Source organism: Bombyx mori, chromosome 17 (genome assembly GCF_030269925.1).
Source record: "Bombyx mori chromosome 17, ASM3026992v2".
NCBI lineage: Eukaryota > Metazoa > Arthropoda > Insecta > Lepidoptera > Bombycidae > Bombyx > Bombyx mori.
This window is the reverse complement of record NC_085123.1, coordinates 13,406,935-13,431,246: the sequence shown is the minus strand read 5'-3', so window position 1 is coordinate 13,431,246 and position 24,312 is coordinate 13,406,935. Positions and strand designations below refer to the sequence as shown.

Here is a 24,312-nt window from a genome sequence, read left to right as displayed (position 1 = left end):
TTACCTGGTTTACAAATAGTGATGTCAGCAAATAAACCTTTAAATACTATTATCGATAGTATACTAGTATCGATCGCTACGAAACTCTACCTAAGCCAAGCTAAGCCAATCAGAAGGTTTGTTTGAAAATTTTATCGAAATCAGTCCAACCGTTTCGGAATCTATAAGGGAAAGAGAATACTTACATCGAATTGTATATTTATTATATACATATATGTTTAATGATAGATAGCTAAATAGATAGACTAGTAAAACCCGGTCACGATAGCAATCTATATTTGTATGAAAAGCGTCGATTACTTGAAGCTACTACTCTGACGAAATTAAACGGTACTATGATAGAAACTATCCTTTTTCATAATTGAAAGATTACTGGGGGCCCGGAGGCCTTTCCAATTTCACCAGGACAGGTGGCCGAGCAAAGGTTCAACCAGGAGGGGAAATTATCCTTGGAATGTCAACAGCAACACCAAATTTGTTTGCAATCGGATAGTATCGCATAGTTTAGAAAAGGATCGACGACAAATATCCTTTTTTAATTTTATATATACATCGATAAGTGCATAAACAAAATGACATAACGTATATAAGTAATATAACATAATATAAAATCATTGCGACGTATTTTAGTAGTATTAAATGTACTAATATGTATATTAATATGTAAATGAGAACATAGTGATACTTACCGCGACTTCATGATGACAAGCCGGTCTTGTTCAAAAGTTCACTGCAACAAAAAATATGTTGAAAGACGCATTGTGAAAATTTATCATCAAGAGATCATTTTGGGTCAATAAAGACATTTTAAAATTAGGTTAACAGTTTTTATTTTATCTTTTATAATTACGACTATTAATTCGAATTTATAACCGATTTTTTTTCTAATTCTTAACATAACTATGGATGGATCGCTTGGGTATTTACTTTAAAAACTAATCAAATACGACAGTCACGCTTCGTTCTAATAAATACATACAAAAAGTTACCATTTTACCTCTAGTTAATCTGTTAAGCATTCAAGCACAGAGGTATAACATGATCCGTGAATTATTAATACATAATATAGATACTTCCTAAGCGAACATCATAAGCGATTTAGATATTCCAACGTTTTGTTGATGTGGTAATCACTTATCACTCCATTAAGATAATATTGTCTTTCCATCAACGGCCAAACATCGCCTTTTACTTTTTTTTATTGCTTAGATGGGTGGACGAGCTCACAGCCCACCTGGTGTTAAGTGGTTATTGGAGCCCATAGACATCTAGAACTTAAATGCGCCACCCACCTTGAGATATAAGTTCTAAGGTCTCAAGTATAGTTACAACGGCTGCCCCACCCTTCAAACCGAAACGCATAACTGCTTCACGGCAGAAATAGGCAGGGTGGTGGTACCCACCCGCGCGGACTCACAAGAGGTCCTACCACCAGTAATTACGCAAATTATAATTTTGCGGGTTTGATTTTTATTACACGATGTTATTCCTTCACCGTGTAAGTCAATCGTGAACATTTGTTGAGTACGTATTTCATTAGAAAAATTGGTACCCGCCTGAGGGATTTGAACACCGGTGCATCGCTTCAACACGAATGCACCGGACGTCTTATCCTTTAGGCCACGACGACTTACTGGTAACAAAGCATACTGTAAACCTGTACAACATTTACACTATACAATCGAACCTTCGATTCCTTATCACAAGGAGTATGTAGGTGTTCCTATTATGATTTTAGATGCAGATTAGCATCCATGTACGGAATACATATATAAAAAAAAGGCTGCGTGTACTTATGTACGCGCGTAAGAAGTTATACTTTATTTTTATTAAATTTATTTCTTTTTATTTATTTAAATTTTAATCAATTTGAAAAAAAAAATCGCTTAAACAACATCCTCAAACACGCATATTGGACATCCCTTTTCTTGAAATCGTATAAATTCGGTAATTCTCGGTACGGTTCGGAAAGTTCACCTGCGGCTACATTCAGACTCGCCAAGTTACGTCGGTCGTATTGTATTGAGCGATTTAGTGGGCAACTTCATTCTGTTAATTTTGTGTCACGGTGCGCGCGCATCATAAAATGTCACTTCACAATTTACCAGTACTAAAGCGAGATCGTTCCAATTGAATAATTAACAAAGCGATCGTTTGTTAGTTAGTTCGTGACGTGTTATCGACGGGCCCGCCGCGCCGCGCTTGTTGGACACCTGCGGTACGTGTACACAGGCGAGAGCTTCGATCGAGGGGCGCGATGTATGTATGTATGTACATAGCTTTAGTCGGTGTAAATATTTAGATTTGTTTATTCTCGTGGTAATGATCGTTGGTAATTTTCCACGATTATTCGTACGCTAGTTCGGGTTTCATTACGAATTTCAAATGTTTTACGTGCAAGAAGAAATAAAAAAAAATTTTTTTTTCGCAAATTTCTGCAGATTTTTTTATAGCTTAGATGGGTGGACGAGCTCACAGCCCACCTGGTGTTAAGTGGTTACCGGAGCCCATAGACATCCACAACGTTAATGCGCCACCCACCTTGAGATATAAGTTCTAAGGTATCAAGTATAGCTACAACGACTGCCCCACCCTTCAAACCGAAACGATTACTGCTTCACGGCAGAAATAGGCAGATACCTATGTGTGATACACGTACGTATATGTGTAACATGCACTTTTAGTTTGTGCTATCTAGACTTTTTAGGAACCATTCAAATAGCTCAATCCGAGTTATTTTCCTCTCATTGTATAACACGAAATATATCTGCATATTATTATTACCTGATTATACATATCAATCAATACGTTCTGAATCTGCATTATCATCGACCGAAAATCCTTAAAATCTGCGCTCCACAATAAGATACGCCTGATTGACAGATCCAACAAAAGAAAGTTTTCTCAGATAACACGAGTCCATAAAACGTTGACATAATTTTATTTTTGGGGCCGACGCTTCTTATCGCAAGTGCAATATAAAATAAACGGCCTAGTTACACACGATTCGCGATTATATCGTTCCGCTATGTAACACATATATATCGGAAAATGTTGTTATAATCATATATTTTAAATGGTTCATTAGCCATATGAGCGAAGCGAACATTTATAGCTTCTTTGGAGACATGGTACTCCGGTGACTTTCTTTTTTTAACTCTTTTTTTGTACTTAACAGTGAGGGTTTCTATATTAACATTTTTCTAACCTTATTAAACTAATCGAAACTATTATTGTAGACTTTTTTTTTCGGACATGTTTTAAAAAATCTAAAAACATTCGAATTTATCAAATCTTTTTTTGTGAACTGTAATGCAAGAAGCACAGATAGTAATCATAATCAATCAAATCAAATCACTAACATTCAGATTTAATCAGGTTACTCGAGATTACCAAAACGATTCTTCAATGACGTAGTGGACCCGGTGATGTATTAAAATAAATCGTGTTCAAATTAAATTATGTAAGGCACCATAAAAATTAGCATATTCGTGAACGGAACTATGTCATTATCGCAGGAACGCATACCGCAGCTACAGGGAAATCCGTATTGTTATTTATAAAACCGGATGTTAAACAATAACCCTAGATTGTTTAGGCTTTCATTCTAATATTTAGAGACCGTGTTTCAATAGTTACATGCAAAATAATGCAAAGACGATTGTCGTATCAAAATTCTCTGCTTATAACTTCATATTTTTTTTAAAATGCTTTGTTGTGTTGCCTGCAATATACGGGTCACATCGGCGACTTTCATCTCGATACCAAAGGATCATTGAAATAATTCTATCGATTTTGTGAATCGAGACTTTTGTTTCACGTAAATAAATGCCATGCAAAAATTCGTGATAAAACAAAAACAATCTTATTCGCAATATTTTATTCTGCCCGATTTGATTTCATTCTCATTCGTTGTTTAATAAAATTTAAGTTGAGTTAATAAATGAGATTAAACTAATTAAAAGTCGAACCTCTTTGTTTATGCACTAATGATAACAACACTTGGAAAGCACGCAAATAATATAATTAATTGACATCACTAATTTTGCACGAATTTCGATACTTATATTAATTTAAACTAGTTGTTGATTAAATAATTTTATTATATCTACTTAATTAATAGTTGTCACCTGGCCTCATTTTTCGATCTACGTTTAATTAAAACATATTATTATCGGATACAGAATTTCTGAAAATCACAAACATGAGAACGAATTGGAAAATAATATGTTTCGTTTATAAATGTTTTTTTCTCTCATAAAATCGAAAATCGGCTCAACGAAACGCGTCTAGTCATATCCGGCGTCATTGTAAGACTGCTTAGCTGGGGCGGCGGGAAATGGGCCGGGCCCCGACGAACTCACCCTTACACAAGGTGAATACCGGGAGACCCAATTGGAGATGTATTTATTAATATAATTAACATCTCGATCTTTGTATATTAGAAACAAAACATATTATATGTCATGCATGTAAATGTAGCCATGTTAAATTTAATAATTGGCAGAGTTAAATTTTAACAACTATTAGGTATGCTCTTTCTGATGTTCACAGCAGAATAGTTTATTTGAATAGCTAAGTTTTCTACGCATGATTTTACATAAATTAGCAAATGGCATTAAAAATGTTTCAGTATCACAACAAAATGTTCATAACAACTACTAAAGATGGGAAGTATGCTTGTATGTAAGAATGTATGCTTAGGTGTCTCACGTATTAACCAAACTTTTAATGGCTATTAATGAAACAATATGTCGATACTTTTTTGTTATTTGACAACTAACACCCACATTATTTCTTTATTATCGGAATCAATTTATAATATTCTAGTAGGTAAAGGTCTGGTTTAAATTTTGTTAGCTCCACATGAGGTAGGCAGCGGCTTGGCTCTGCCCCTGGCATTGCTGAAGTCCATGGGCGACGGTAGCCACTCACCATCAGGGTTATTACTGGTGGTAGGACCTCTTGTGAGTCCGCGTGCGTAGGTACCACCACCTTGCCTATTTCTGCCGTGAAGCAGTAATACGTTTCGGTCTGAAGGGTAGGGCAGCCGTTGTAGCTATACTGAGATCTTAGAACTTATATCTCGAGGTGGTTGGCGCATTTACGTTGTAGATGTGTATGGGCTCCAGTAATCACTTAACACCGGGGGGGCTGTGAGCTCGTTCGCCCATCTATGCAAAAAATAAATAAAATAAACAGCTGGTCCTGAATTATAGTTTCACTGAATTTGAACAGGAGATGTTAGATTTCAGTGATAATGAGAGATTTCATTTGGATAATTTGGACATTTTAAGACAGATGAGGAGACAAACTCACAGCTCTCCTGGTTTTTTTAACCTGGAGATACAATAGACAACAATGTGGCTCTCACCACCCTTCTTAAAACATTATCTCAAAGTCATAATTATATAAGAGTAACAGCTATCTAACTCTTATAGAAGTCTGCATGATTGTTTATTAGTAGAAATAGACCGGTAGTACAGACTATAATAATATGATCTGGCCACTATTCTAATAAAGAAATTGTGTGGGCATTTGAAGTGTGAAATTTGTGCTCAACACCGCAATAGAAATAACAGATCCTTGCCTAGTGCTGTATTCCAAGTCAGTGGTAAATTAAAAATCCATTTTGTTTTTTTCGTTCTACAACTGCCCTAGCATGCCCTAAAATTTATGCAAAATATCAAACTTATACCTCTGTAAAGAAACACATTAAACTCTCCATATTTAATTTACTGAAGTAGTTAAAATCCTCACCATTTTCTTAAATTAATTCATAAACATATCTTAGACTAGTTACAGACACCAATTTAAAACAACACTTAATTATAAGTTGAAGACTTTATATAAAATATATTACCAATAATAAAGGAAAAACTAAATAATGGAGATAAAAGCTACTTATATATTAAACTCAAGTTACAAATAGCATTGACAAGTATTGTTCCATTTCCATTAGCTTCTGTAATGAATGGTGTTAGGTTTCTCAATAGTATAGAATAGGGAATGGGTGCCTAATTATTTTGATAAAATAACAAATCTAAGTAAATATAGTAGTACAATTCAATGTCAGTAAAAAAGATAATTAAAAAAAAATTATTTTTTATATCGTATTTTTTTATTCTTATACATTTTTAGGTTACCATTTATTTATACACTCAGGGCATGTGTTCAAAGCTTTTTATTGTTATTATCTTTGTGTATGATTTTGATTATTTAATTCGATAAGCCAGATAACAATTTTACATTCTACAATTTTTTAAGGTAAATTAATAATTAAACAGTGTAATTGACTATTAAGTACTAGTTTAAAAACTCAATAATATCAAATATACACATTTGGAATGTTGGTAATGTTATTTGTTTGATTTTTGTGTTTATTGTACGCATTCGTAAATATTATGTTTTATTGATTTACCTCCGCATTGGTTCACCGTCAGCGGGAAAGTAGGCAACGTTCATTTCTCTTATTACTGGTTAACAAAATTCGACTGACAGAAATGGACTTTTGTTAGATCAAAATCGTATAAAGCACAGTAACGGTATGCGTGTGTGACTATCCTTTCACGCGTGCTAACATATGGCCCTGGTTACGCGAATGTATCAATTAACTCTAATTAGTACACCCCAGATCACATCCAAAGACCTTTGAATGTGACCTTGGACCACCTAAATTAAATTGTGACGAAAGCCTTGTACGTAGACAGATCTCAATAGATTTTTCTGTGCTATTTATCTTGTTATTTTTATAGACCTCATTCCTTAGACTTCCATCGCGAAATTATATTACTCACCTTGCACAAACAAGCTAATATCAGGTCACTCCACCCAAATCTTTCCATATTCCATGCCACACAAGATCACACACGATATCATTTTCGTTAAAATGCACAAACAAAAAAAACCAACGTGACGAGAGGAAGCGCATCGTTCAAGCTTCAAATTTATACTGACAGCCATGCTGCTGATGAGTCCGTCTTTATTGTGGACTTGTGCGCTGATTGGCTCCGCGCATCCTGATAAATAAAATTAAGTGCAAGTCTTGGCCAATAGTGTATTCGCATTTCAAAAATTCTTGATTTCACGCCAAAAACTAGTGCAACGTCGATAGCGTTTTGTTATTTAAAAATTCAAAATCCAATAAATTTCGGAAACAACATATATATTTTATTCAGTTTATTAAAAAAATGTGAAAATAATTCCTCTCGTCGTTATATTATATAGGTTTATTTGTTTTTTTAGCCTATCAATCTGTAATCTTCCCATATTTCAATAGCAAAACGCTATAGAAATAATTTGACATTATTAGAAACGACATTTGTGACATTGAAGTTTGTTTGTATTTTATTTGCCGATTTTAGGTTACCTACTTGTCAAATATCTACCACGCATTAGTGATTTTCAGTAATTGTTATAGGATTAAAGAATCATAATATCCTATGATATTCTTTTTTTGTCAAGCAAGATTCACTAAGAATTAGTGCTATTAGCTGTGAGTACTTCTTCTATCAGACCTAACAGAAAACAACATGGGGAAAAGGAACAACAAAAATCAAGTCCGAAAGAAAAAAGTAACTCTTGTATTTGATGAGGCCAAAAGAAAGTATGTAAAAGCATTTTAAATAATTGAGGTGTAATATTGTGGTTTTATTTACTAGAATAATATTTTATTTTTAGAGATTTTCTATGTGGTTTTCGTAAAAGAAAATTGGAGAGAAAAAAGAAAGCACAAGAAGATTTACAAAGGCTTTTGAAAGAAGAGAAACGACGGATTAAGCAAGAGGTAAATTTTAGTTCGAATCTCAGGCGCGTACCAATTTTTCTAATGAAATACGTACTCAACAAATGTTCACGATTGACTTACATGGTGAAGGAATGAAGGAAGGAAACGTGTAATAAAAATCAAACCCGCAAAATTATAATTTGCGTAATTACTGGTGGTAGGACCTCTTGTGAGTCCGGGCAGGTACGTACCACCACCCTGCCTATTTTGCCGTGTTTCGGTTTGAAGGACGGGGCAGCCGCAGTATAGACTGAGACCTTAGAACTGATGTCTCAAGGTGGGTGGCGCATTTACGTTGTAGATGTCTATGGGCTTCAGTAACCACTTAACGCCAGGTGGGCTGTGAGCTCTTCCACCCATCTAAGCAATAAAAAAAAAGAAGTAAATATCATTAATTTCATTTTCAGAATAAAGAATCTTACAAAAAACTAGTTGTTTCCAGTCGTCCTTTACCTGATATAGAGCAATTGCTGAAAGAAGAATATGAAGATGATGATGCAGATGTTAAAGTAAAAATTGTTGAATTATCTTCAGACACATTACAAAAAAAAGATCTAGTTATTGGTGAAAATAGACCAAAAGTACTACCTGAAAAAAAGGAAACTAAAAAAAAAGATCAGTCTGACAAAAATACAAATCATATTCCTGGTATGGGATCTGATGTGGAGAGTGCTGAGCCATCCGATGAAGAAGAAACTGAAACAGAAGGCTTAAAAACTAAAAAAGAGATAAAGAAAATGCTTAAAAAACAAGCAACTAAGAAAATTCAGAAGAGTAAAGTTTTTAAGATGAAAAGTAATATGGAAAGGGTTCAGAACAAGAAAAAATCTCAGCAAAAGAAAAGGCATATGACTGGTAAAAGTGATCCACGGAAAGCTAAGGGAAAAAAGAAAATTGGGAGGCGAAAACAATAAAGAAATAAATAAATTATACTGAATATATAATTTTTATTTCTTAAAAAAATCACACTTAAAGATGTAGATAACATGTTTAATTATTATAAACTTACAGATGTTATTTTAGTGCTGACCGTGTTCTAATTTTTTTTAAATTTTCCAGTTTTTTAGTTTCTGTTCTTTGATTAACTCTAGGCGATTTTCTTTTTAAAGGTAATTTAGGCTCATCGCAATGGACATCTGCTTTTTTGAATATTCTTTTACCACCACAAGTGTCTTTCGTATGTTTAAGATTTTCATAGGACTTGGAAGCTTTTGTACTATTATTTTCATTTGACGTCGCATCACTATGTAATTCAAATTGGTTATTGAATTCTGGTTTTTTTAATTTATCTTGATGTTTTTGTGGTGTAGATGTATTAATTTTGTCCAATTCTAAATCTTGAATCTTGGTATTCACTTTTGGACTTATAGTTTTCCAAGTCTTTTCATTTTTTACTTGAAAATCTTCCATATCAGCTTCAATTTTAATTCCAACTTCAATTTTATCTCTGGTTTGTTTGTCAGATTTTTTTGGCGATTTTTTCCCTATAGTACTTGCAGGGCAAATATCATTATTCAGGCATTCTCCACAATTAGGTTTTATTGGTTGACATATAGTTTGGCCAAATCCAACAAGTAGATGATTAACTTCACTCCATTGTTCAAAAGGCAACCAACTCTGTAGAGCTAGGCGAGTTTCCTCAGGAGTTTTAGTTGGTTTTTTGACCCATCCAATCCTATTGCATATCCTATGTACATGTGTGTCAACACCTAAAATAAAACATTTAAAAAAATGGCTTGCATGTTTTCTTAACATCGTCAAATACCCACTTTAAGGTCATAAAGCCAGTGCAGCCTTTTCTTAACATTGTGGCCAGAAAGGATCTTTAACTATACAATAAGTTGGCATAATAATATGCTAACAGGCCAAGAACTATAGTAAGTTCTGTAGTCAGTTAACTATCTCTTATGCATTTCATGATGAGACTTAAAACAGCAATTCCTGCCTCTATGTTTGAGAAAAATGTTGTGTAATTACCGATTCCAGTGATCTTGTTCCAAGCAACCTTCATACAAATATGTGCCATTTTAGGACCAACACCATTCAGTTTGCACAACTTTTCGACTGAATCGGGGATGTCTCCATTGTACTGCTCTTTTAGAATTCCTGTTGTTTTTTTTATGTATTTTACTTTTGTCTAAAAAAATATTGGTATTACCTTAATGCATTTATTTTAATTGGTATTATTACTCTATTTGTTGCAACATTTGAACATTGAGTTTGGCTATTAACAATTCATATAATTCAAATTGTAATTTGTTTTAAAGTATTACATAATATCTAACCATCTTTATGATAATATTTTTTTAATTAATTGATCTAAAAATTATGTCCAAAAGAAATAAAAAGATACGGAAATCTACATCTACAAATCTACAAAATCTATCTTAAAACCTATTAATTTATATTTTAGATTAGATCATACTTGCCTTCCAAAATCCAACAGGATATATCAACTGACCTAGTTCTTCATCACTCATACTCAACACATTATCAACTGTAAGACCCCGAGCCCGAAGCCTCTGCATAGCAGTAAAGTTAACTTGGTCCTTGGTTTGGCTTGATAGCATCAGAGAAACTAAGCATTGATATCTGTACACCTATTAAAAGTTTCAAAATATATAAATTTGGATGTGTGTGGTTGTGGATATTATTGCTCACACATTTTCATTATTAAGAATGTAATTAGCCTATAATTTTTTATGCTAGATTTACAGTTGTAGGAAAATGTAAAATAAAGTAACAAAAGCAATCTCTTTGAAAATGAAACTAATGACCTCTGGTGGTACATTCTCATCCATGTTCATATGACATCCCATTGTATCTACTGGAGCATCATTATTAGCTCTCATAATCTTCAGGTTCAAAAAAAACTGTCTCCAATTTGGTGGTTCCCATAAGCCTTCAGGTTCCTGAAAATATTGCTAATTTAATTCAATATTTTAATAGTTCTTTTTTTTTTATTGCCCTTGTAGGCAGACGTGCATACGGCCCACCTGATGGTGAGTGGTTACCGTCGCCCATGGACTTCAGCAATGCCAGGGGCAGAGCCAAGCCGCTGCCTACCGATATCTTCGATCCTTGACATCAGAATAGTTTCAGCTCATGCATGTATGTAATTTGTGCTATTCATAAAATAAAATTACTTTTACGTCTCTTACACTTTTATTAATATCATAAATAACTAACTTGCTTGCTTGGAGATTCTTTTTCAAATTTAATTTTTACATGAGATTTTTTCTCGAATTTGAATTGGCTTAAATCAGGTACTGCTATGGCGGTCTCTGAGCCAATGTTGTTTTCTGTAACCTTGTTCCTGTTCTCCATATTCTGTTCTGTATCTGTTTGCTTTTCACGTATTTTCGTTGTTTCCTTTCTGGTATGAATATTTTTAATTTTATCTTTGAACATTGATAACAGTGATATTTTTCGGAGTTTATATGTGAGTGGCATCAAAATTAGCTTATTGTGCTTTAAGATTAATTAGGGAAGGAAATCAAAATTAAGTTATTAGCCACTATTAACGATATTATTATAATCACTAGCACATAGCTACAATTGATTCCCTATAAAATAACAATCTCAAAAATTAAAATGTCTAATCGGATCAATTCAAGTCATTTAAAGTAAACCTTCAAGAGTGCAGTAACCGGATTCCGGGGGGACCAATTATTGTCATTTTAATTGTTTTAATTAACTGATGAAAGTTAAAGTTATAAACAAACCAATATCCTATCCAATGTGTCTTAAATATGTTATTAATGAAAAACAGATTGTCATATCTTAATTAATACTATTTAATCAATAGAATGAACATTTCAAGAAAATGTAATTATGATTCCAAAATACAAAACAAATGTTTTAAAATCTATTTGAAAAATTTATTTGTTTTGATTCTTTGCTTTTACAGGCAAAGGGAACATGCCTATCTGTCAAAATTTTGTGAAATTCGCGTCGAAACTAGGTCCAAACGAAATGAAAGAATGAAATTAAATCAATCTAACTAATTCATAATGGAATCATACGAGAGAAGAAAAAACCGTAAGTGTAGCATAAGATGAAATAAAATTACTAGTAAAAGGTGGAAATTTCTTGAGAGTGCAGTGGGCTAGTTCATTTTGGAAGAGCCTTTGTTTCACCTGCCTATATAGCCTTGTGCATTTTTACAGATATTAACTGGTTCATAATCGTTATAACAAATTAAGTCTGATGACTTAATTTTATAGAAAAAATTTAATTTAAACGACTTCCCTCCATGATTTCCGCAGAATGCTGAACCACAGATTACGGACAAGCAAAAAGGTCTTTTCGTTATATTTTCCTGCGTGTATCGGCTTCATGCAAAATATTGGTATTATTGGCAGCGTCCTTATCGAGTTACGATTTAATAATTAAAAAAAACTACGAATAAGTTATCTGAGATAGTCATACCCATAGAGTTACTTGTGGGTATTTATTAATACCTATACTTAGCTAATACACTTAATAGGGAACGCGAGAAGTGACGTTGTGTGATTTTTTATAATTGGCCTATTTAGTATTTTTTTTCTTCCTACCTAAGTTGATGGTCTAGAGCAGTGATGGGCAAAGTACGGCCCGCGGGTCAGCTTCGGCCCGCGGAAGTATTTAATCCGGCCCGCCAAGAGTCCATCCATTCTAAATATTCTAGTCAGAATTTTGGCGCGTAAAATAAAATCTGACGTTTATAATTTATAATCTTCGAATTTTTAATGAAAGCTCCATTTCGTCAGGGGTGTTTTGAGGTTTCATTATCTCATAATTAACTTGCCATCATTATAATTATTTCGGCAGTCTGTCACAGTATTTATTGAAAAAAAAAAAAAACATTCTTTTCACCTATCTATCATACACCTCACGTCTCACACGCTTAACAAGGCATAATGTAAAAGGTATTTTGTTTATTAAAACGCTTAATATAAAATGTAATATAAAATTTAAAATAATTTTTTTCTTTAATTCTGGCCCTCCTCTAGAATTTCTTGAACTTTGTGGCCCGCCATTAAATAATTGTTGCACACCACTGGTCTAGAGAAACCATATCAGCGTAACCTTACTAGTAGGTGACCTCACGAGGCTCAAACCTGACGATATTGCTAACACGAACCCTAGCAAGAGCCGTGCTTCGCAAAATCTACCACCAGATCGGAAAACGAGCCATTGAGAAGATCCGGCCAGAAATATTTTTATTTTTTTATTGCCCTTTTAGGCAGACGAGCATACGGCCCACCTGCTGGTAAGTGGTTACCGTCACCCATGGACTTCAGCAATGCTAGGGGCAGAGCCAAGCCGCTGCCTACTCAGTGAGCTGTGTCTGTGGGTTCATTTACTCGCCGAGCCCTACGTCGCGTCGCAAGCGACGGGTTCGGCGAGAACGATGACAGGATTGTTTAGTGTTTCTTCAGGTTTAAATGTGTAATAGCAGGGGTTTATTGACTATTTAATATCTGTAAAAGTGCACAAATGGGGGAAAATGAAACAAAGCCACTGGACATAGCTTAACGCGATCCTCCACTGAAAAATCTAAGTTTATTTTACTGTCATCATCATCATCATCATCATCAGCCTTTATCTGCCAACTGCTGGACATAGGCCTGCCCCAATGCCTTCTACATAATGCGGTCCTCCGCCTTCCGCATCCAAGGACATCCTGCCGTGCGCACTAAGTTGTCGGTCCACCTGGTTGGAGGTCGCCCCACGCTCCTGGTACCCATCCGTGGCCTCCATTCGAGGACTTTCCTGTATTTAATCCCATATTATCTCATCCCATTTCATTTAATTTCATTCCAGTTGATTAATGTTTCAAATTAATCATCTTCATTGCCTTTAACTCCATATAGCCCGAGAGCCCGTGGGATCTACCTGTATGTATTTGACCAGACCTGAATTTTCGTACATTGAGACCCCTATACCTACCATGCATGAGGTGGGGACTCACTAAGCTCAAAGTGGTCGACGCGCCGAGCGCTCAGGTAGGACAGGTACCGATTTTGACGGATTTTAAATCCATTTGACCACGTCTGCCGTTTTGAAATTTTGAAAATATATGATTATTATTATCGGAAAATAAGAATGGCAGACCATTATCGCGCATTTTACTTTGTGGCAGACCACTTTGAAAATGTTAAATTGCATTAAAAATGCAAAATTTTGAAAGTAATTGACTAGATCTGCCATTGATTTAATAATATTATGTTTATTATAGTCTTAAAAACTTATATTGATCACGGCAGACCTCTACATTGCGTACATACATCAACATATAATAAAATCTTAGCTACTACCCGGCCAGATGTATATTATGTTTTCCGTTCACTGTTTTAGAGGAATATAATTTACTTGCGATTTACTTTAGCAATGTATTTACCGAAATTAATATTTTTTTATATTATATATACTAAACTTCATTAGTTAGACAATAAAGAAGTGAATTTTTTATGGAATAATTATAAATAATACGGTATAATGCTGATCAAAAAATAATTCAATTCCTCATTTTTATCATTCAACATTTAACTTGCCAGCTATACAATGCCAAAAAATCTAGTGATGTAGATGATGGAAGGTTCCAGCTATTCGTTAGCAACTATAAATATTCAGACATCAATGAAAATTATAGAAAAAAAAATCAAAAATTTGAGGCAAGTTCAATACCACCGCATAAGAGTGAGCTTTATCAACAACTTTTGAGGGCCCACTATATTTCTTCTATTTGGAGAAATGCTTACAAAAAGCAACTCACAACTTTAGACCCATTGGAGTATGGTTGGATTGAGCAGGACAACATATATGCCTTCAAAGGTTTCGAAGGTGACCAACTTCCATATTTTGTGAGTGACTTAATCACCAATGTTCCTGGTAAGTTGATAACAATTCTTTCTCGAACATGTTCAGATGAATTTACGTTCATTTTACAATTTATGTTTTATTTTTGCAGTATTCGATTCAATGGTTGATGAAGACGAGTCGCCTAACGATAAAGATGACTCCGATGATGATGATGATGAATGAAGATTGATATATATATATATATAATATGTAATGCATGCATGATATATTTTTTTAACTGATTTAACACTTTTAAATTTTGTCTTGACGAAATAAAAATGAGGAATTGAATTCTTTTTTGATCAGCATTGTACCGTATTATTTATAATTATTCCATAAAAAATTCACTTCTTAATTGTCTAACTAATGAAGTTTAGTATATATAATATAAAAAAATATTAATTTCGGTAAATACATTGCTAAAGTAAATCGCAAGTAAATTATATTCCTCTAAAACAGTGAACGGAAAACATAATATACATCTGGCCGGGTAGTAGCTAAGATTTTATTATATGTTGATGTATGTACGCAATGTAGAGGTCTGCCGTGATCAATATAAGTTTTTAAGACTATAATAAACATAATATTATTAAATCAATGGCAGATCTAGTCAATTACTTTCAAAATTTTGCATTTTCAATGCAATTTAGCATTTTCAAAGTGGTCTGCCACAAAGTAAAATGCGCGATAATGGTCTGCCATTCTTATTTTCCGATAATAATAATCATATATTTTCAAAATTTCAAAACGGCAGACGTGGTCAAATGGATTTAAAATCCGTCAAAATCGGTACCTGTCCTACCTGAGCGCTCGGCGCGTCGACCACTTTGAGCTTAGTGAGTCCCCACCTCATGCATGGTAGGTATAGGGGTCTCAATGTACGAAAATTCAGGTCTGGTCAAATACATACAGGTAGATCCCACGGGCTCTCGGGCTAATATTATCATTTTTCATAAAAATAAGAATATAAATAAAATAAGACATGACCTAAAAGTCTTAGTTACCAGGTCATAAAATCTCTTAAAAAAATGCACTAGAGCTAAACTCTTGTCGTTTCAATTAATATTTTGGCTAATAAATTCATATATTAAAAAATAAAATCAATTACTTACGACATAAGTGAAATATAGAATCTGCTAAGCCAAATGCCCGAGTTACTTTTAGATCCAAATATCCGATTTTGGGTGTTTCTACCCATTGTCATAATTACATTTTTGGTTGGAATTGTGAGACACTATGTATCACTTATACTGTCCTCTCAAAAAAAGATTGAACTTATTCAGGTTCAAGATAGGTAAGTAATAACATGAATTGCAAAAAACTTATCGCGTTAATTTTCAAAATTGTAGTGTAGTAGAAAGAACTGAAACCATACAGAGCAGTAAGCACTTTGAACTTATCAAACTGGGTTCACACTGATAGAAATTTGTACATCTCATTCAGTAATTTAAGAGTTGTATTTTGGTTTAATTATTAAGATTAAATATTTTGTTTCTCATACAATTTGATAAATTTTCTAGTGTTTTTGAATGTATTTTTAGTCAAGTAATGATACGTGCGAGGTTGCTTCGAGAGAACGGGAAGTATCTACCTAGGCAGTCATTTGCTATGCGTCGCCACTGGTTTAACAATGAGGAAACAGGCTATTTCAAAGTACAGAAAAGAGCTGCTGCTTCACAGGTGAAATAGGAGTAGAACTATTATTATTTTATAAGTTCATTTCAAAGTATGTTCTCAGTAAAAACAAGAATATACAACATTTAATTTTCACACCTAAAAAGCTAACATCCTTAAACCCCTTTTAAGTTACAAAAACGAGTGCTAGGTGATACTATCGGATTTGGTATGTCTATATTCCTTGCTTGTAATTGATACCACTGAGGAAAGAATGAAAGGAATCTACAGAGTGGACTGGGGGCCCTTCCATGCCCTGCGTCAGTCTCTCACGCAACCCGTGGTCGAGCACGTACTATGTTCCGCGCTTCATTCAGGTGTTGCCTCGATCTCACCTCCAACATCCTACCTCTCCTAATCCTACTCTCCGAAAACTTAAACATCATGAAGACGACAAAAAAAAGAAAAGGGTTTCACAGGCGGTCCCCCATTCCACATTTAATGTGGATTTCAGCAATGTCAGGGGCCTACATAGCAACCTTGACACCGTACACCACCACCTTGAGACGGCGCAGCCTGCCCTGCTTTTTTTAACGGAGACGCAGATATCTGCTCCGGATGATACCTCATACCTTGAATACCCCGGCTACGTATTGGAGCACAACTTCCTGCGTAAAGCCGGGGTGTGCGTATTCGTCCGGGCTGATGTCTGTTGTCGCCGTCTTCGGGGCCTCGAACAACGGGACCTGTCCCTCTTGTGGCTGCGCGTAGATCACGGGGGCCGTAGCCGAATCTACGCGTGCCTGTACAGGTCCCACAGCAGTGATGCAGGTTCAGCTCTGTTTGAGCATGTGCAAGAGGGGACTAACCGCGTGCTTGAGCAGTACCCATCTGCGGAGGTGGTGGTTCTTGGAGACTTTAACGCTCACCACCAAGAGTGGTTGGGATCCAGAACCACTGACCTCCCGGGTCGGACTGCCTACGATTTCGCCTTGGCCTACGGCTTCTCCCAGCTGGTGACACAGCCCACCCGTGTCCCAGATATCGAGGGGCACGAGCCTTCTTTGTTGGACCTTCTGCTGACCACAGATCCGGCCGGATACAGTGTGGTGGTCGACGCTCCGCTTGGATCGTCTGATCACTGCCTTATTCGTGCTGCCGTACCACTCTCTCGTCCTGATCGTCGAACGACGACCAGGTATCGAAGAGTTTGGCGGTATATGTCAGCAGACTGGGATGGATTGCGTGAATTTTACGCATCCTACCCATGGGGGCGGTTCTGCTTTTCCTCTGCTGATCCTGACGTCTGTGCGGACCGTCTTAAAGACGTGGTGCTCCAGGGGATGGAATTGTTTATTCCCTCCTCTGAAGTGCCCGTTGGGGGTCGCAGCAGACCCTGGTATAACAATGCCAGCAGGGATGCTGCACACCTCAAGCGGTCCGCATACGTGGCATGGGATAATGCCAGGAGACGTCGGGATCCTAACATCTCAGGGGAAAGGCGGAAATATAACGCCGCTTCCAGGTCCTACAAGAAGGTAATTGCCAAGGCGAAGTCGAAGTCGGAGCACGTCGCTAGAGTTGGCGAGCGATTGAAGAGCTATCCCTCCGGGAGCCGTGCTTTTTGGTCGCTCGCCAAAGCTGCAGAAGGAAACTTCTGCAGGTCTAGTCTCCCACCACTGCGCAAGTCCGATGACAATCTGGCCCACAGCGCGAAAGAGAAGGCTGACCTTCTGGTCAAACTCTTCGCCTCGAACTCGACTGTGGACGACGGGGGTGCCACACCACCGAACATTCCCCGGTGTGATAGCTCCCTGCCGGAAATCTGCTTCACACAGTGTGCAGTCAGGCGGGAGCTCAGACTCCTGGACGTCCATAAGTCGAGTGGGCCAGACGGCATCCCCGCAGTGGTTTTGAAAACGTGCGCCCCTGAGCTGACACCTGCGCTAACGCGTTTGTATCGCCTCTCTTATTGCACTAACAGGGTTCCGTCTTCATGGAAGACCGCCCACGTCCACCCTATCCCCAAGAAGGGTGACCGGTCGGACCCATCGAGCTACAGGCCTATCGCGATAACTTCCTTGCTTTCCAAGGTGATGGAGCGAATTATAAATACACAACTCCTGAAGTATCTTGAAGATCGCCAGCTGATCAGTGACCGACAGTACGGTTTCCGTCACGGTCGCTCAGCTGGCGATCTTCTTGTATACCTTACTCACAGGTGGGCTGAAGCCTTGGAGAGCAAGGGCGAGGCTCTTGCTGTGAGCCTTGATATCGCGAAAGCCTTCGACAGGGTCTGGCATAGGGCACTTCTATCGAAGTTACCATCTTACGGAATCCCCGAGGGTCTCTGCAAGTGGATCGCTAGCTTTTTGGATGGGCGGAGCATCACGGTCGTTGTAGACGGTGACTGTTCTGATACCATGACCATTAACGCTGGCGTTCCACAAGGTTCGGTGCTCTCCCCCACGCTTTTCATCCTGTATATCAATGACATGCTGTCTATTGATGGCATGCATTGCTATGCAGATGATAGCACGGGGGATGCGCGATATATCGGCCATCAGAGTCTCTCTCGGAGCGTGGTGCAAGAGAGACGATCAAAACTTGTGTCTGAAGTGGAGAACTCTCTGGGGCGAGTCTCCAAATGGGGTGAATCGAACTTAGTTCAATTCAACCCGTTGAAGACACAGGTTTGCGCGTTCACTGCGAAGAAGGACCCCTTTGTCATGGCGCCGCAATTCCAAGGAGTATCCCTGCAACCTTCCGAGAGTATCGGGATACTTGGGGTCGACATTTCGAGCGATGTCCAGTTTCGGAGTCATTTGGAAGGCAAAGCCAAGTTGGCGTCCAAAATGCTGGGAGTCCTCAACAGAGCGAAGCGGTACTTCACGCCTGGACAAAGACTTTTGCTTTATAAAGCACAAGTCCGGCCTCGCGTGGAGTACTGCTCCCATCTCTGGGCCGGGGCTCCCAAATACCAGCTTCTTCCATTTGACTCCATACAGAGGCGGGCCGTTCGGATTGTCGATAATCCCATTCTCTCGGATCGTTTGGAGCCTCTGGGTCTGCGGAGGGACTTCGGTTCCCTCTGTATTTTGTACCGTATGTTCCATGGGGAGTGCTCTGAGGAATTGTTCGAGATGATACCAGCATCTCGTTTTTACCATCGCACCGCCCGCCACCGGAGTAGAGTTCATCCATACTACCTGGAGTCACTGCGGTCATCCACAGTGCGTTTCCAGAGATCTTTTTTGCCACGTACCATCCGGCTATGGAATGAGCTCCCCTCCACGGTGTTTCCCGAGCGCTATGACATGTCCTTCTTCAAACGAGGCTTATGGAGAGTATTAAGCGGTAGGCAGCGGCTTGGCTCTGCCCCTGGCATTGCTGAAGTCCATGGGCGACGGTAACCACTCACCATCAGGTGGGCCGTATGCCCGTCTGCCTACAAAGGCAATAAAAAAAAAAAAAAAAAAACACATGTAGTATAAATGAAACACAATGTTCTGTAGAATTCAGTGAATTGTTTATCATTACACATAGAAGACATGAAGAGGGAAGGCATGTGAATCACATTATTATTATTTTATTACCCTTGTAAGCAGACGAGCATACGGCCCACATGATGGTGAGTGGTTTCCGTCGCCCATGGACTTAAGCAATGCCAGGGGCAGAGCTAAGTCGCTGCCTACCATAAATGATTAGAGTGTATTTTATTGCACACCAAAACAAAGTTTAATCTCGAATATGAGTCCACCACTAGGTATAATGGTGGACTCATATTCATACTCATATATCAATGGCTTGTCCCACTAGATACAATCTCTTCCAGACAACCATTTACAGATAGAGTAATTCTGAAAAACATATGGCAGGCTTATTGTGGTGCAACATGTTGAATACTATTTTAATTAGTCTATCAATATAGAAATGATGTATTTACAAAAGAAATTTTGAATAGGCCATAGAGCTTTAAACCTGCTGTCCCGTTATGGTCTCTAATTTCTGAAAATTAGAATACTTTATTCTAGTGGAAACATTTTACTTACAGAATCCTATGACAGATCCAGGCATGATGACTGACATGTTGAAAGGTAATCTGACAAATGTCTTGCCTATGATTGTCATCGGAGGATGGATTAACTGGATGTTCAGTGGTTTTCTTACAAGTAAGTTAAAACACATTAGCATTTGAGTTAGATACATTATAGAGGAAATAGCCCTTAATGGTTTAACAATTGAATACTAACTTAAATCAGTGCTCAGTTTTAGTTCAAGTTTGTCTATAGTATTCAGTCAAATTCAAGCTTATTGAAAAGGGCATTCCAAACAAAGCATACAAAGCAAATACTAAAGTAATGATATGTAATAATTTTAGTCCATTTTTGTTATTCTTTAGATTGATAAATGAATTCACTGCTCTTTTGTGTGGACTCTTTTGACTGGAGTCTAGATGTTACACTGTCATCACCCATCATGAAATATGTGGTGAACGCCTCAGTAGCTTTATGCAATGACGGCCCAGACCTTCAACCCATGGCTGCTTTGTGTCAGAAATAGGATAGATACCTATCCGCCATATGGGCATACAATATGCCTTTCTATCACTGTAAAAAAAGCATATTGTTATGACTTGTCTATGATATTATATAGTTCTTTACAAAAATCTTCTAAATCGATTAACACCTCACTCTCGCATTAGAATAATATACTTACAGTTATTCAATTTACAAATACAATAAAATAGTGCTAAACTGAGAATTTACGATTCTGTTATGACAATTTGAAAAATGCTCTTGAAACTTACAACCTTGTTACAGCCAAAGTACCTTTTCCGCTGACTCTGCGATTCAAGCCGATGCTTCAGCGCGGCGTTGAGCTAGCGTATCTGGATGCTTCATGGGTGTCATCAGCTTCATGGTATTTCCTCAATGTATTCGGTTTGAGGACGATATATGCACTTGTACTGGGAGAAAATAATGGTAAAAATTATTTAGATACTGTGAAATATATTTAGTATATTCATTATAAGATATTACTGTGCAGTTTAAAGGAGTACTAAACTTAAACAAGACAGTACTTACACAGAGAGCACAGCTCATAATTGTTACATAGTTGTCACATGCTGGGAAACAGTTTTACAAGAAAAGGTGAATTACCTTTATTCTTTTTGTAAACTGTTTTTTTAATTGTTTTTATTTAGTACTAGCTGACCCGGCAGACTTCGTAGTGCCTCAATTGATAAATAAAAGACCTAAAATTTTGTATATAAAATCAACTTAAAACAAACAAAAGGAATCCGTCCGAGGGGGACACATCAAAGGAAAAACAAAATTGTTATTTTTATTAAATTCCGAGCATTTTCATATTTATCGACCTTTTAAACCTTCCCTGGACTTCCACAAATAATTCAAGACCAACATTAGCCAAATCGGTCCAGCCGTTTTCGAGTTTTAGCGAGACTAACGAACGGCAATTCATTTTTATTATATAAGATTTCTTGATGACCTGATCTTGATGAGTTTGTTTTTTACATCTTACTCACAAACAAAGGATAACAGAACGAATCTAAATCTTAAGACGTCAGTAATTATGATCGAATTTCGATCACAGGACCGAAAATCGTTAATATTAAAATGTTATAGGATTTAAAGTTTTCAAATTTGGAATTATAATTATATTTCTCTTACAGCTGCCGACCAGTCGAAAATAATGCAAGAGCAGATGTCTGGAGCGGCAATGGCGATGCCTCCCGACCCCAAGGCTGCCTTCAAGGCCGAGTGGGAGGCTCTGGAGATCACCGAACATAAGTGGGCGCTTGCCAACGTCGAAGCAGACTTATTACAAAGCAATACGGAGTGATCCTAGTTTATTTATAGACTACTCTATCAGATTCAATGGTGGTTACCAATAACATTTGTAATCGTATTCAAAAAATTTTTTTTTCTTTATGAATGGATAGTGACACATACACTGGGGATTCTAATCACTTTATGTAAGTGGTGGTAGGACGTCTTGTGAGTCCGCGCGGGTAGGTACCACCGCCCTGCCTATTTCTGCCGTGAAGCAGTATTGCGTTTCGGTTTGAAGGGTGGGGCAGCCGTTGTAACTATACTGAGATCTTAGAACTTATATCTCAAGGTGGGTGGCGCATTTACGTTGTAGATGTCCATGGGCTCCAGTAACCACTTTACACCAGGTGGGCTGTGAGCTCGTCCGCCCATCTAAGCAATAAATAAAAAAAAAAAAAACGTAATTCAATGTTTTACTTATAGAACCACTTACACACGTATAGATAGTCTACAAACAATAGCGGGGCGGGTGACTGTTGCGTGCTCAGCGAGCTGCGTCTGTGGTTTAATATACTCGCCGAGCCATTCGTCGCAAGCCACGGGCTCGACGAGAACGATGACCGGAGGTCGGGCGACTTCAACTATCAGTATTTGTCGAATGGCTAGTAAACGCACACAGACATAACACATACATATGGGTAACATCACGCGAGTTACTAGTATTTGCGGTGGCTGAGATTACCCCCTGCTCCCCTATGGCTTTACGGTAGAAATAAGAAGGGTGGCGACATCTACCCGTGCGATATACACGCCAGTTTATTAATATAAGGCAATATAAGTGCCGCATTTAAGGGTAGGCAGCGACTTGGCTCTGCCCCTGGCATTGCTGAAGTCCATGGGCGACGGTAACTAATCACCATCAGGTGGGCCATACGCTCGTCTGCCTACTAGGGCAATAAAAAAATAATTGAATAATAAAACTTGGTTTTTGATTTAAATGATGTAAATGTTGATCTATATATATATTTATTTATTAAATATAATAAATTATTTGTCGGTACAAATATCTATGTTACTGCTTAGTCTACACGACATCGTTACTGTCAAATATGTAGTAAGATAATGATCAAAATGATCAAATGTGTAGTAAGAGATTAATGTGCCGATAGTATTAATTTGTGTATTTGTTGTAATAAAGTTGATGGGTTGACTGGAGATTTTATTAATTTTTTATTTTATTTATTTATTACATGAAGTAAAATTTACATTGGCGGACTTAATGCCTAAGGCATTCTTTACCAGTCAACGTAAGGTAGTGCAGAGTAAATAGTGGTAGGTGCAATGAAATTTATATTAAGTTACGAATACATACACAAAAAAGTATATAGTATACACAATCACATATACATACATTCATACATATTATTATATACACACACATACATACATATAATAGTTTATACAGTATTAAGAGGAATATAATAATAAATTTCCTTAACAAATAACTTCATCTTGATAAGTTCATGACGATTCCGCTAACTTTTCCAACAACATTCGCCGAACCCTTAACTTGAACGTGCAGCGGTTAGTAATAGTCCTGATCGCGAGAGGAAGCGCATTCCATAGCAGAACAGATTGCACGACGAAAGAGTTACGAACATAACTAGAACTATGTGTGGGACAACGAATTAATAGGCTATTGAGAGAACGTAGGGCCCGCTCATGGCTGGAGTGAAGATATTGAAAATGGGGAGTTAGATAGGAAGGAGGTTCGGGAGACATAAGTAAGGAATTAAGAGTCGTCAGTGCACGTAAATTACGACGCTGGCGAATCGGTAGAAGTTTGAGCTGAGCACGGTAGGAAGATATATGATCATATTTACGAAGATTAAAAATAAATCGAATGCAGTTATTAAGAAGGTCTGCATTCAGGTCAAAATAACATACATCAACATAATCAATTATAGGGAAGATCAAGGCTTGTACTAGCATAGTCTTAGTCGCTGATGGTAAGAAATTCTTGAGCCGATACAGAGCACGAAGAATTCCAGAGGTTCTTTGTCCAACGTAACATACTTGAGCTTTCCAGTCGAGTGTGGTGGAGTCTATGTAAAGGCCTAGGTTCTTAACTACGGAACTTAGGGGAATCACTGTACCATTATAGAATATAGATGGGAGTGACATAGTAGTTAAGCGTATGGCTTGGCATATATAATGGCTTGGTATTTCGTTGGATTCACGGTTAAGCCAAACTTAGTTGATCAACTACAT

The 24,312-nt window shown here is 37.2% G+C and overlaps 4 protein-coding genes across 9 annotated transcripts in view; 2 read left to right on the top strand and 2 right to left on the bottom strand.

Moving 5' to 3' along the window:
• LOC101746640 (TATA-binding protein-associated factor 172) overlaps nt 1-6,976 on the bottom strand; it is a 63,933-nt gene extending 56,957 nt beyond the window's left edge. The window contains exons 1-2 of one of the 2 annotated variants that reach the window (XM_062673445.1): nt 6,798-6,976; nt 690-730 (exon numbers count right to left, since the gene is read on the bottom strand). In XM_062673445.1, coding sequence (XP_062529429.1) covers nt 690-700 — 11 coding nt within the window. In that variant the 5' untranslated portion in view covers nt 701-730; nt 6,798-6,976. The remainder of the gene's footprint in view (nt 1-689; nt 731-6,797) is intronic. The other variant, XM_038016718.2, reaches the window with a different exon arrangement.
• Nucleotides 6,977-6,981: 5 nt separating this feature from the next.
• Nucleotides 6,982-8,730, top strand: LOC101739431 (nucleolar protein 12). The gene is made up of 3 exons (XM_004932517.5): nt 6,982-7,606; nt 7,681-7,786; nt 8,194-8,730. The coding sequence occupies exons 1-3, from the start codon at nt 7,533-7,535 to the stop codon at nt 8,698-8,700; spliced, it is 687 nt and encodes a 228-aa protein (XP_004932574.1). The 5' UTR covers nt 6,982-7,532; the 3' UTR covers nt 8,701-8,730.
• LOC101739562 (endonuclease III-like protein 1) lies at nt 8,714-12,081 on the bottom strand. 5 transcript variants are annotated; one of them, XM_004932520.5, is made up of 6 exons: nt 11,859-12,081; nt 10,976-11,162; nt 10,564-10,698; nt 10,216-10,386; nt 9,764-9,923; nt 8,714-9,495 (listed from the first exon to the last, which is right to left on the bottom strand). In XM_004932520.5, the coding sequence occupies exons 2-6, from the start codon at nt 11,111-11,113 to the stop codon at nt 8,801-8,803; spliced, it is 1,299 nt and encodes a 432-aa protein (XP_004932577.1). In that variant the 5' UTR covers nt 11,114-11,162; nt 11,859-12,081; the 3' UTR covers nt 8,714-8,800. The 5 variants fall into 5 exon arrangements, with proteins under 5 accessions (XP_004932577.1, XP_012551227.1, XP_062529432.1 ...); XM_012695773.4 differs by lacking the exon at nt 11,859-12,081 and adding an exon at nt 11,419-11,718; XM_062673448.1 differs by lacking the exon at nt 11,859-12,081 and adding an exon at nt 11,512-11,718 and having other exon boundaries at nt 10,976-11,352.
• Nucleotides 12,082-15,609: 3,528 nt separating this feature from the next.
• On the top strand, nt 15,610-23,267 carry LOC101739285 (ER membrane protein complex subunit 3). The gene is made up of 5 exons (XM_004932516.5): nt 15,610-15,926; nt 16,174-16,312; nt 20,301-20,418; nt 21,070-21,231; nt 21,942-23,267. Exons 1-5 carry the CDS (start codon nt 15,778-15,780, stop codon nt 22,109-22,111), a joined length of 738 nt encoding a protein of 245 aa, XP_004932573.1. The 5' UTR covers nt 15,610-15,777; the 3' UTR covers nt 22,112-23,267.
• Nucleotides 23,268-24,312: the final 1,045 nt, after the last annotated feature.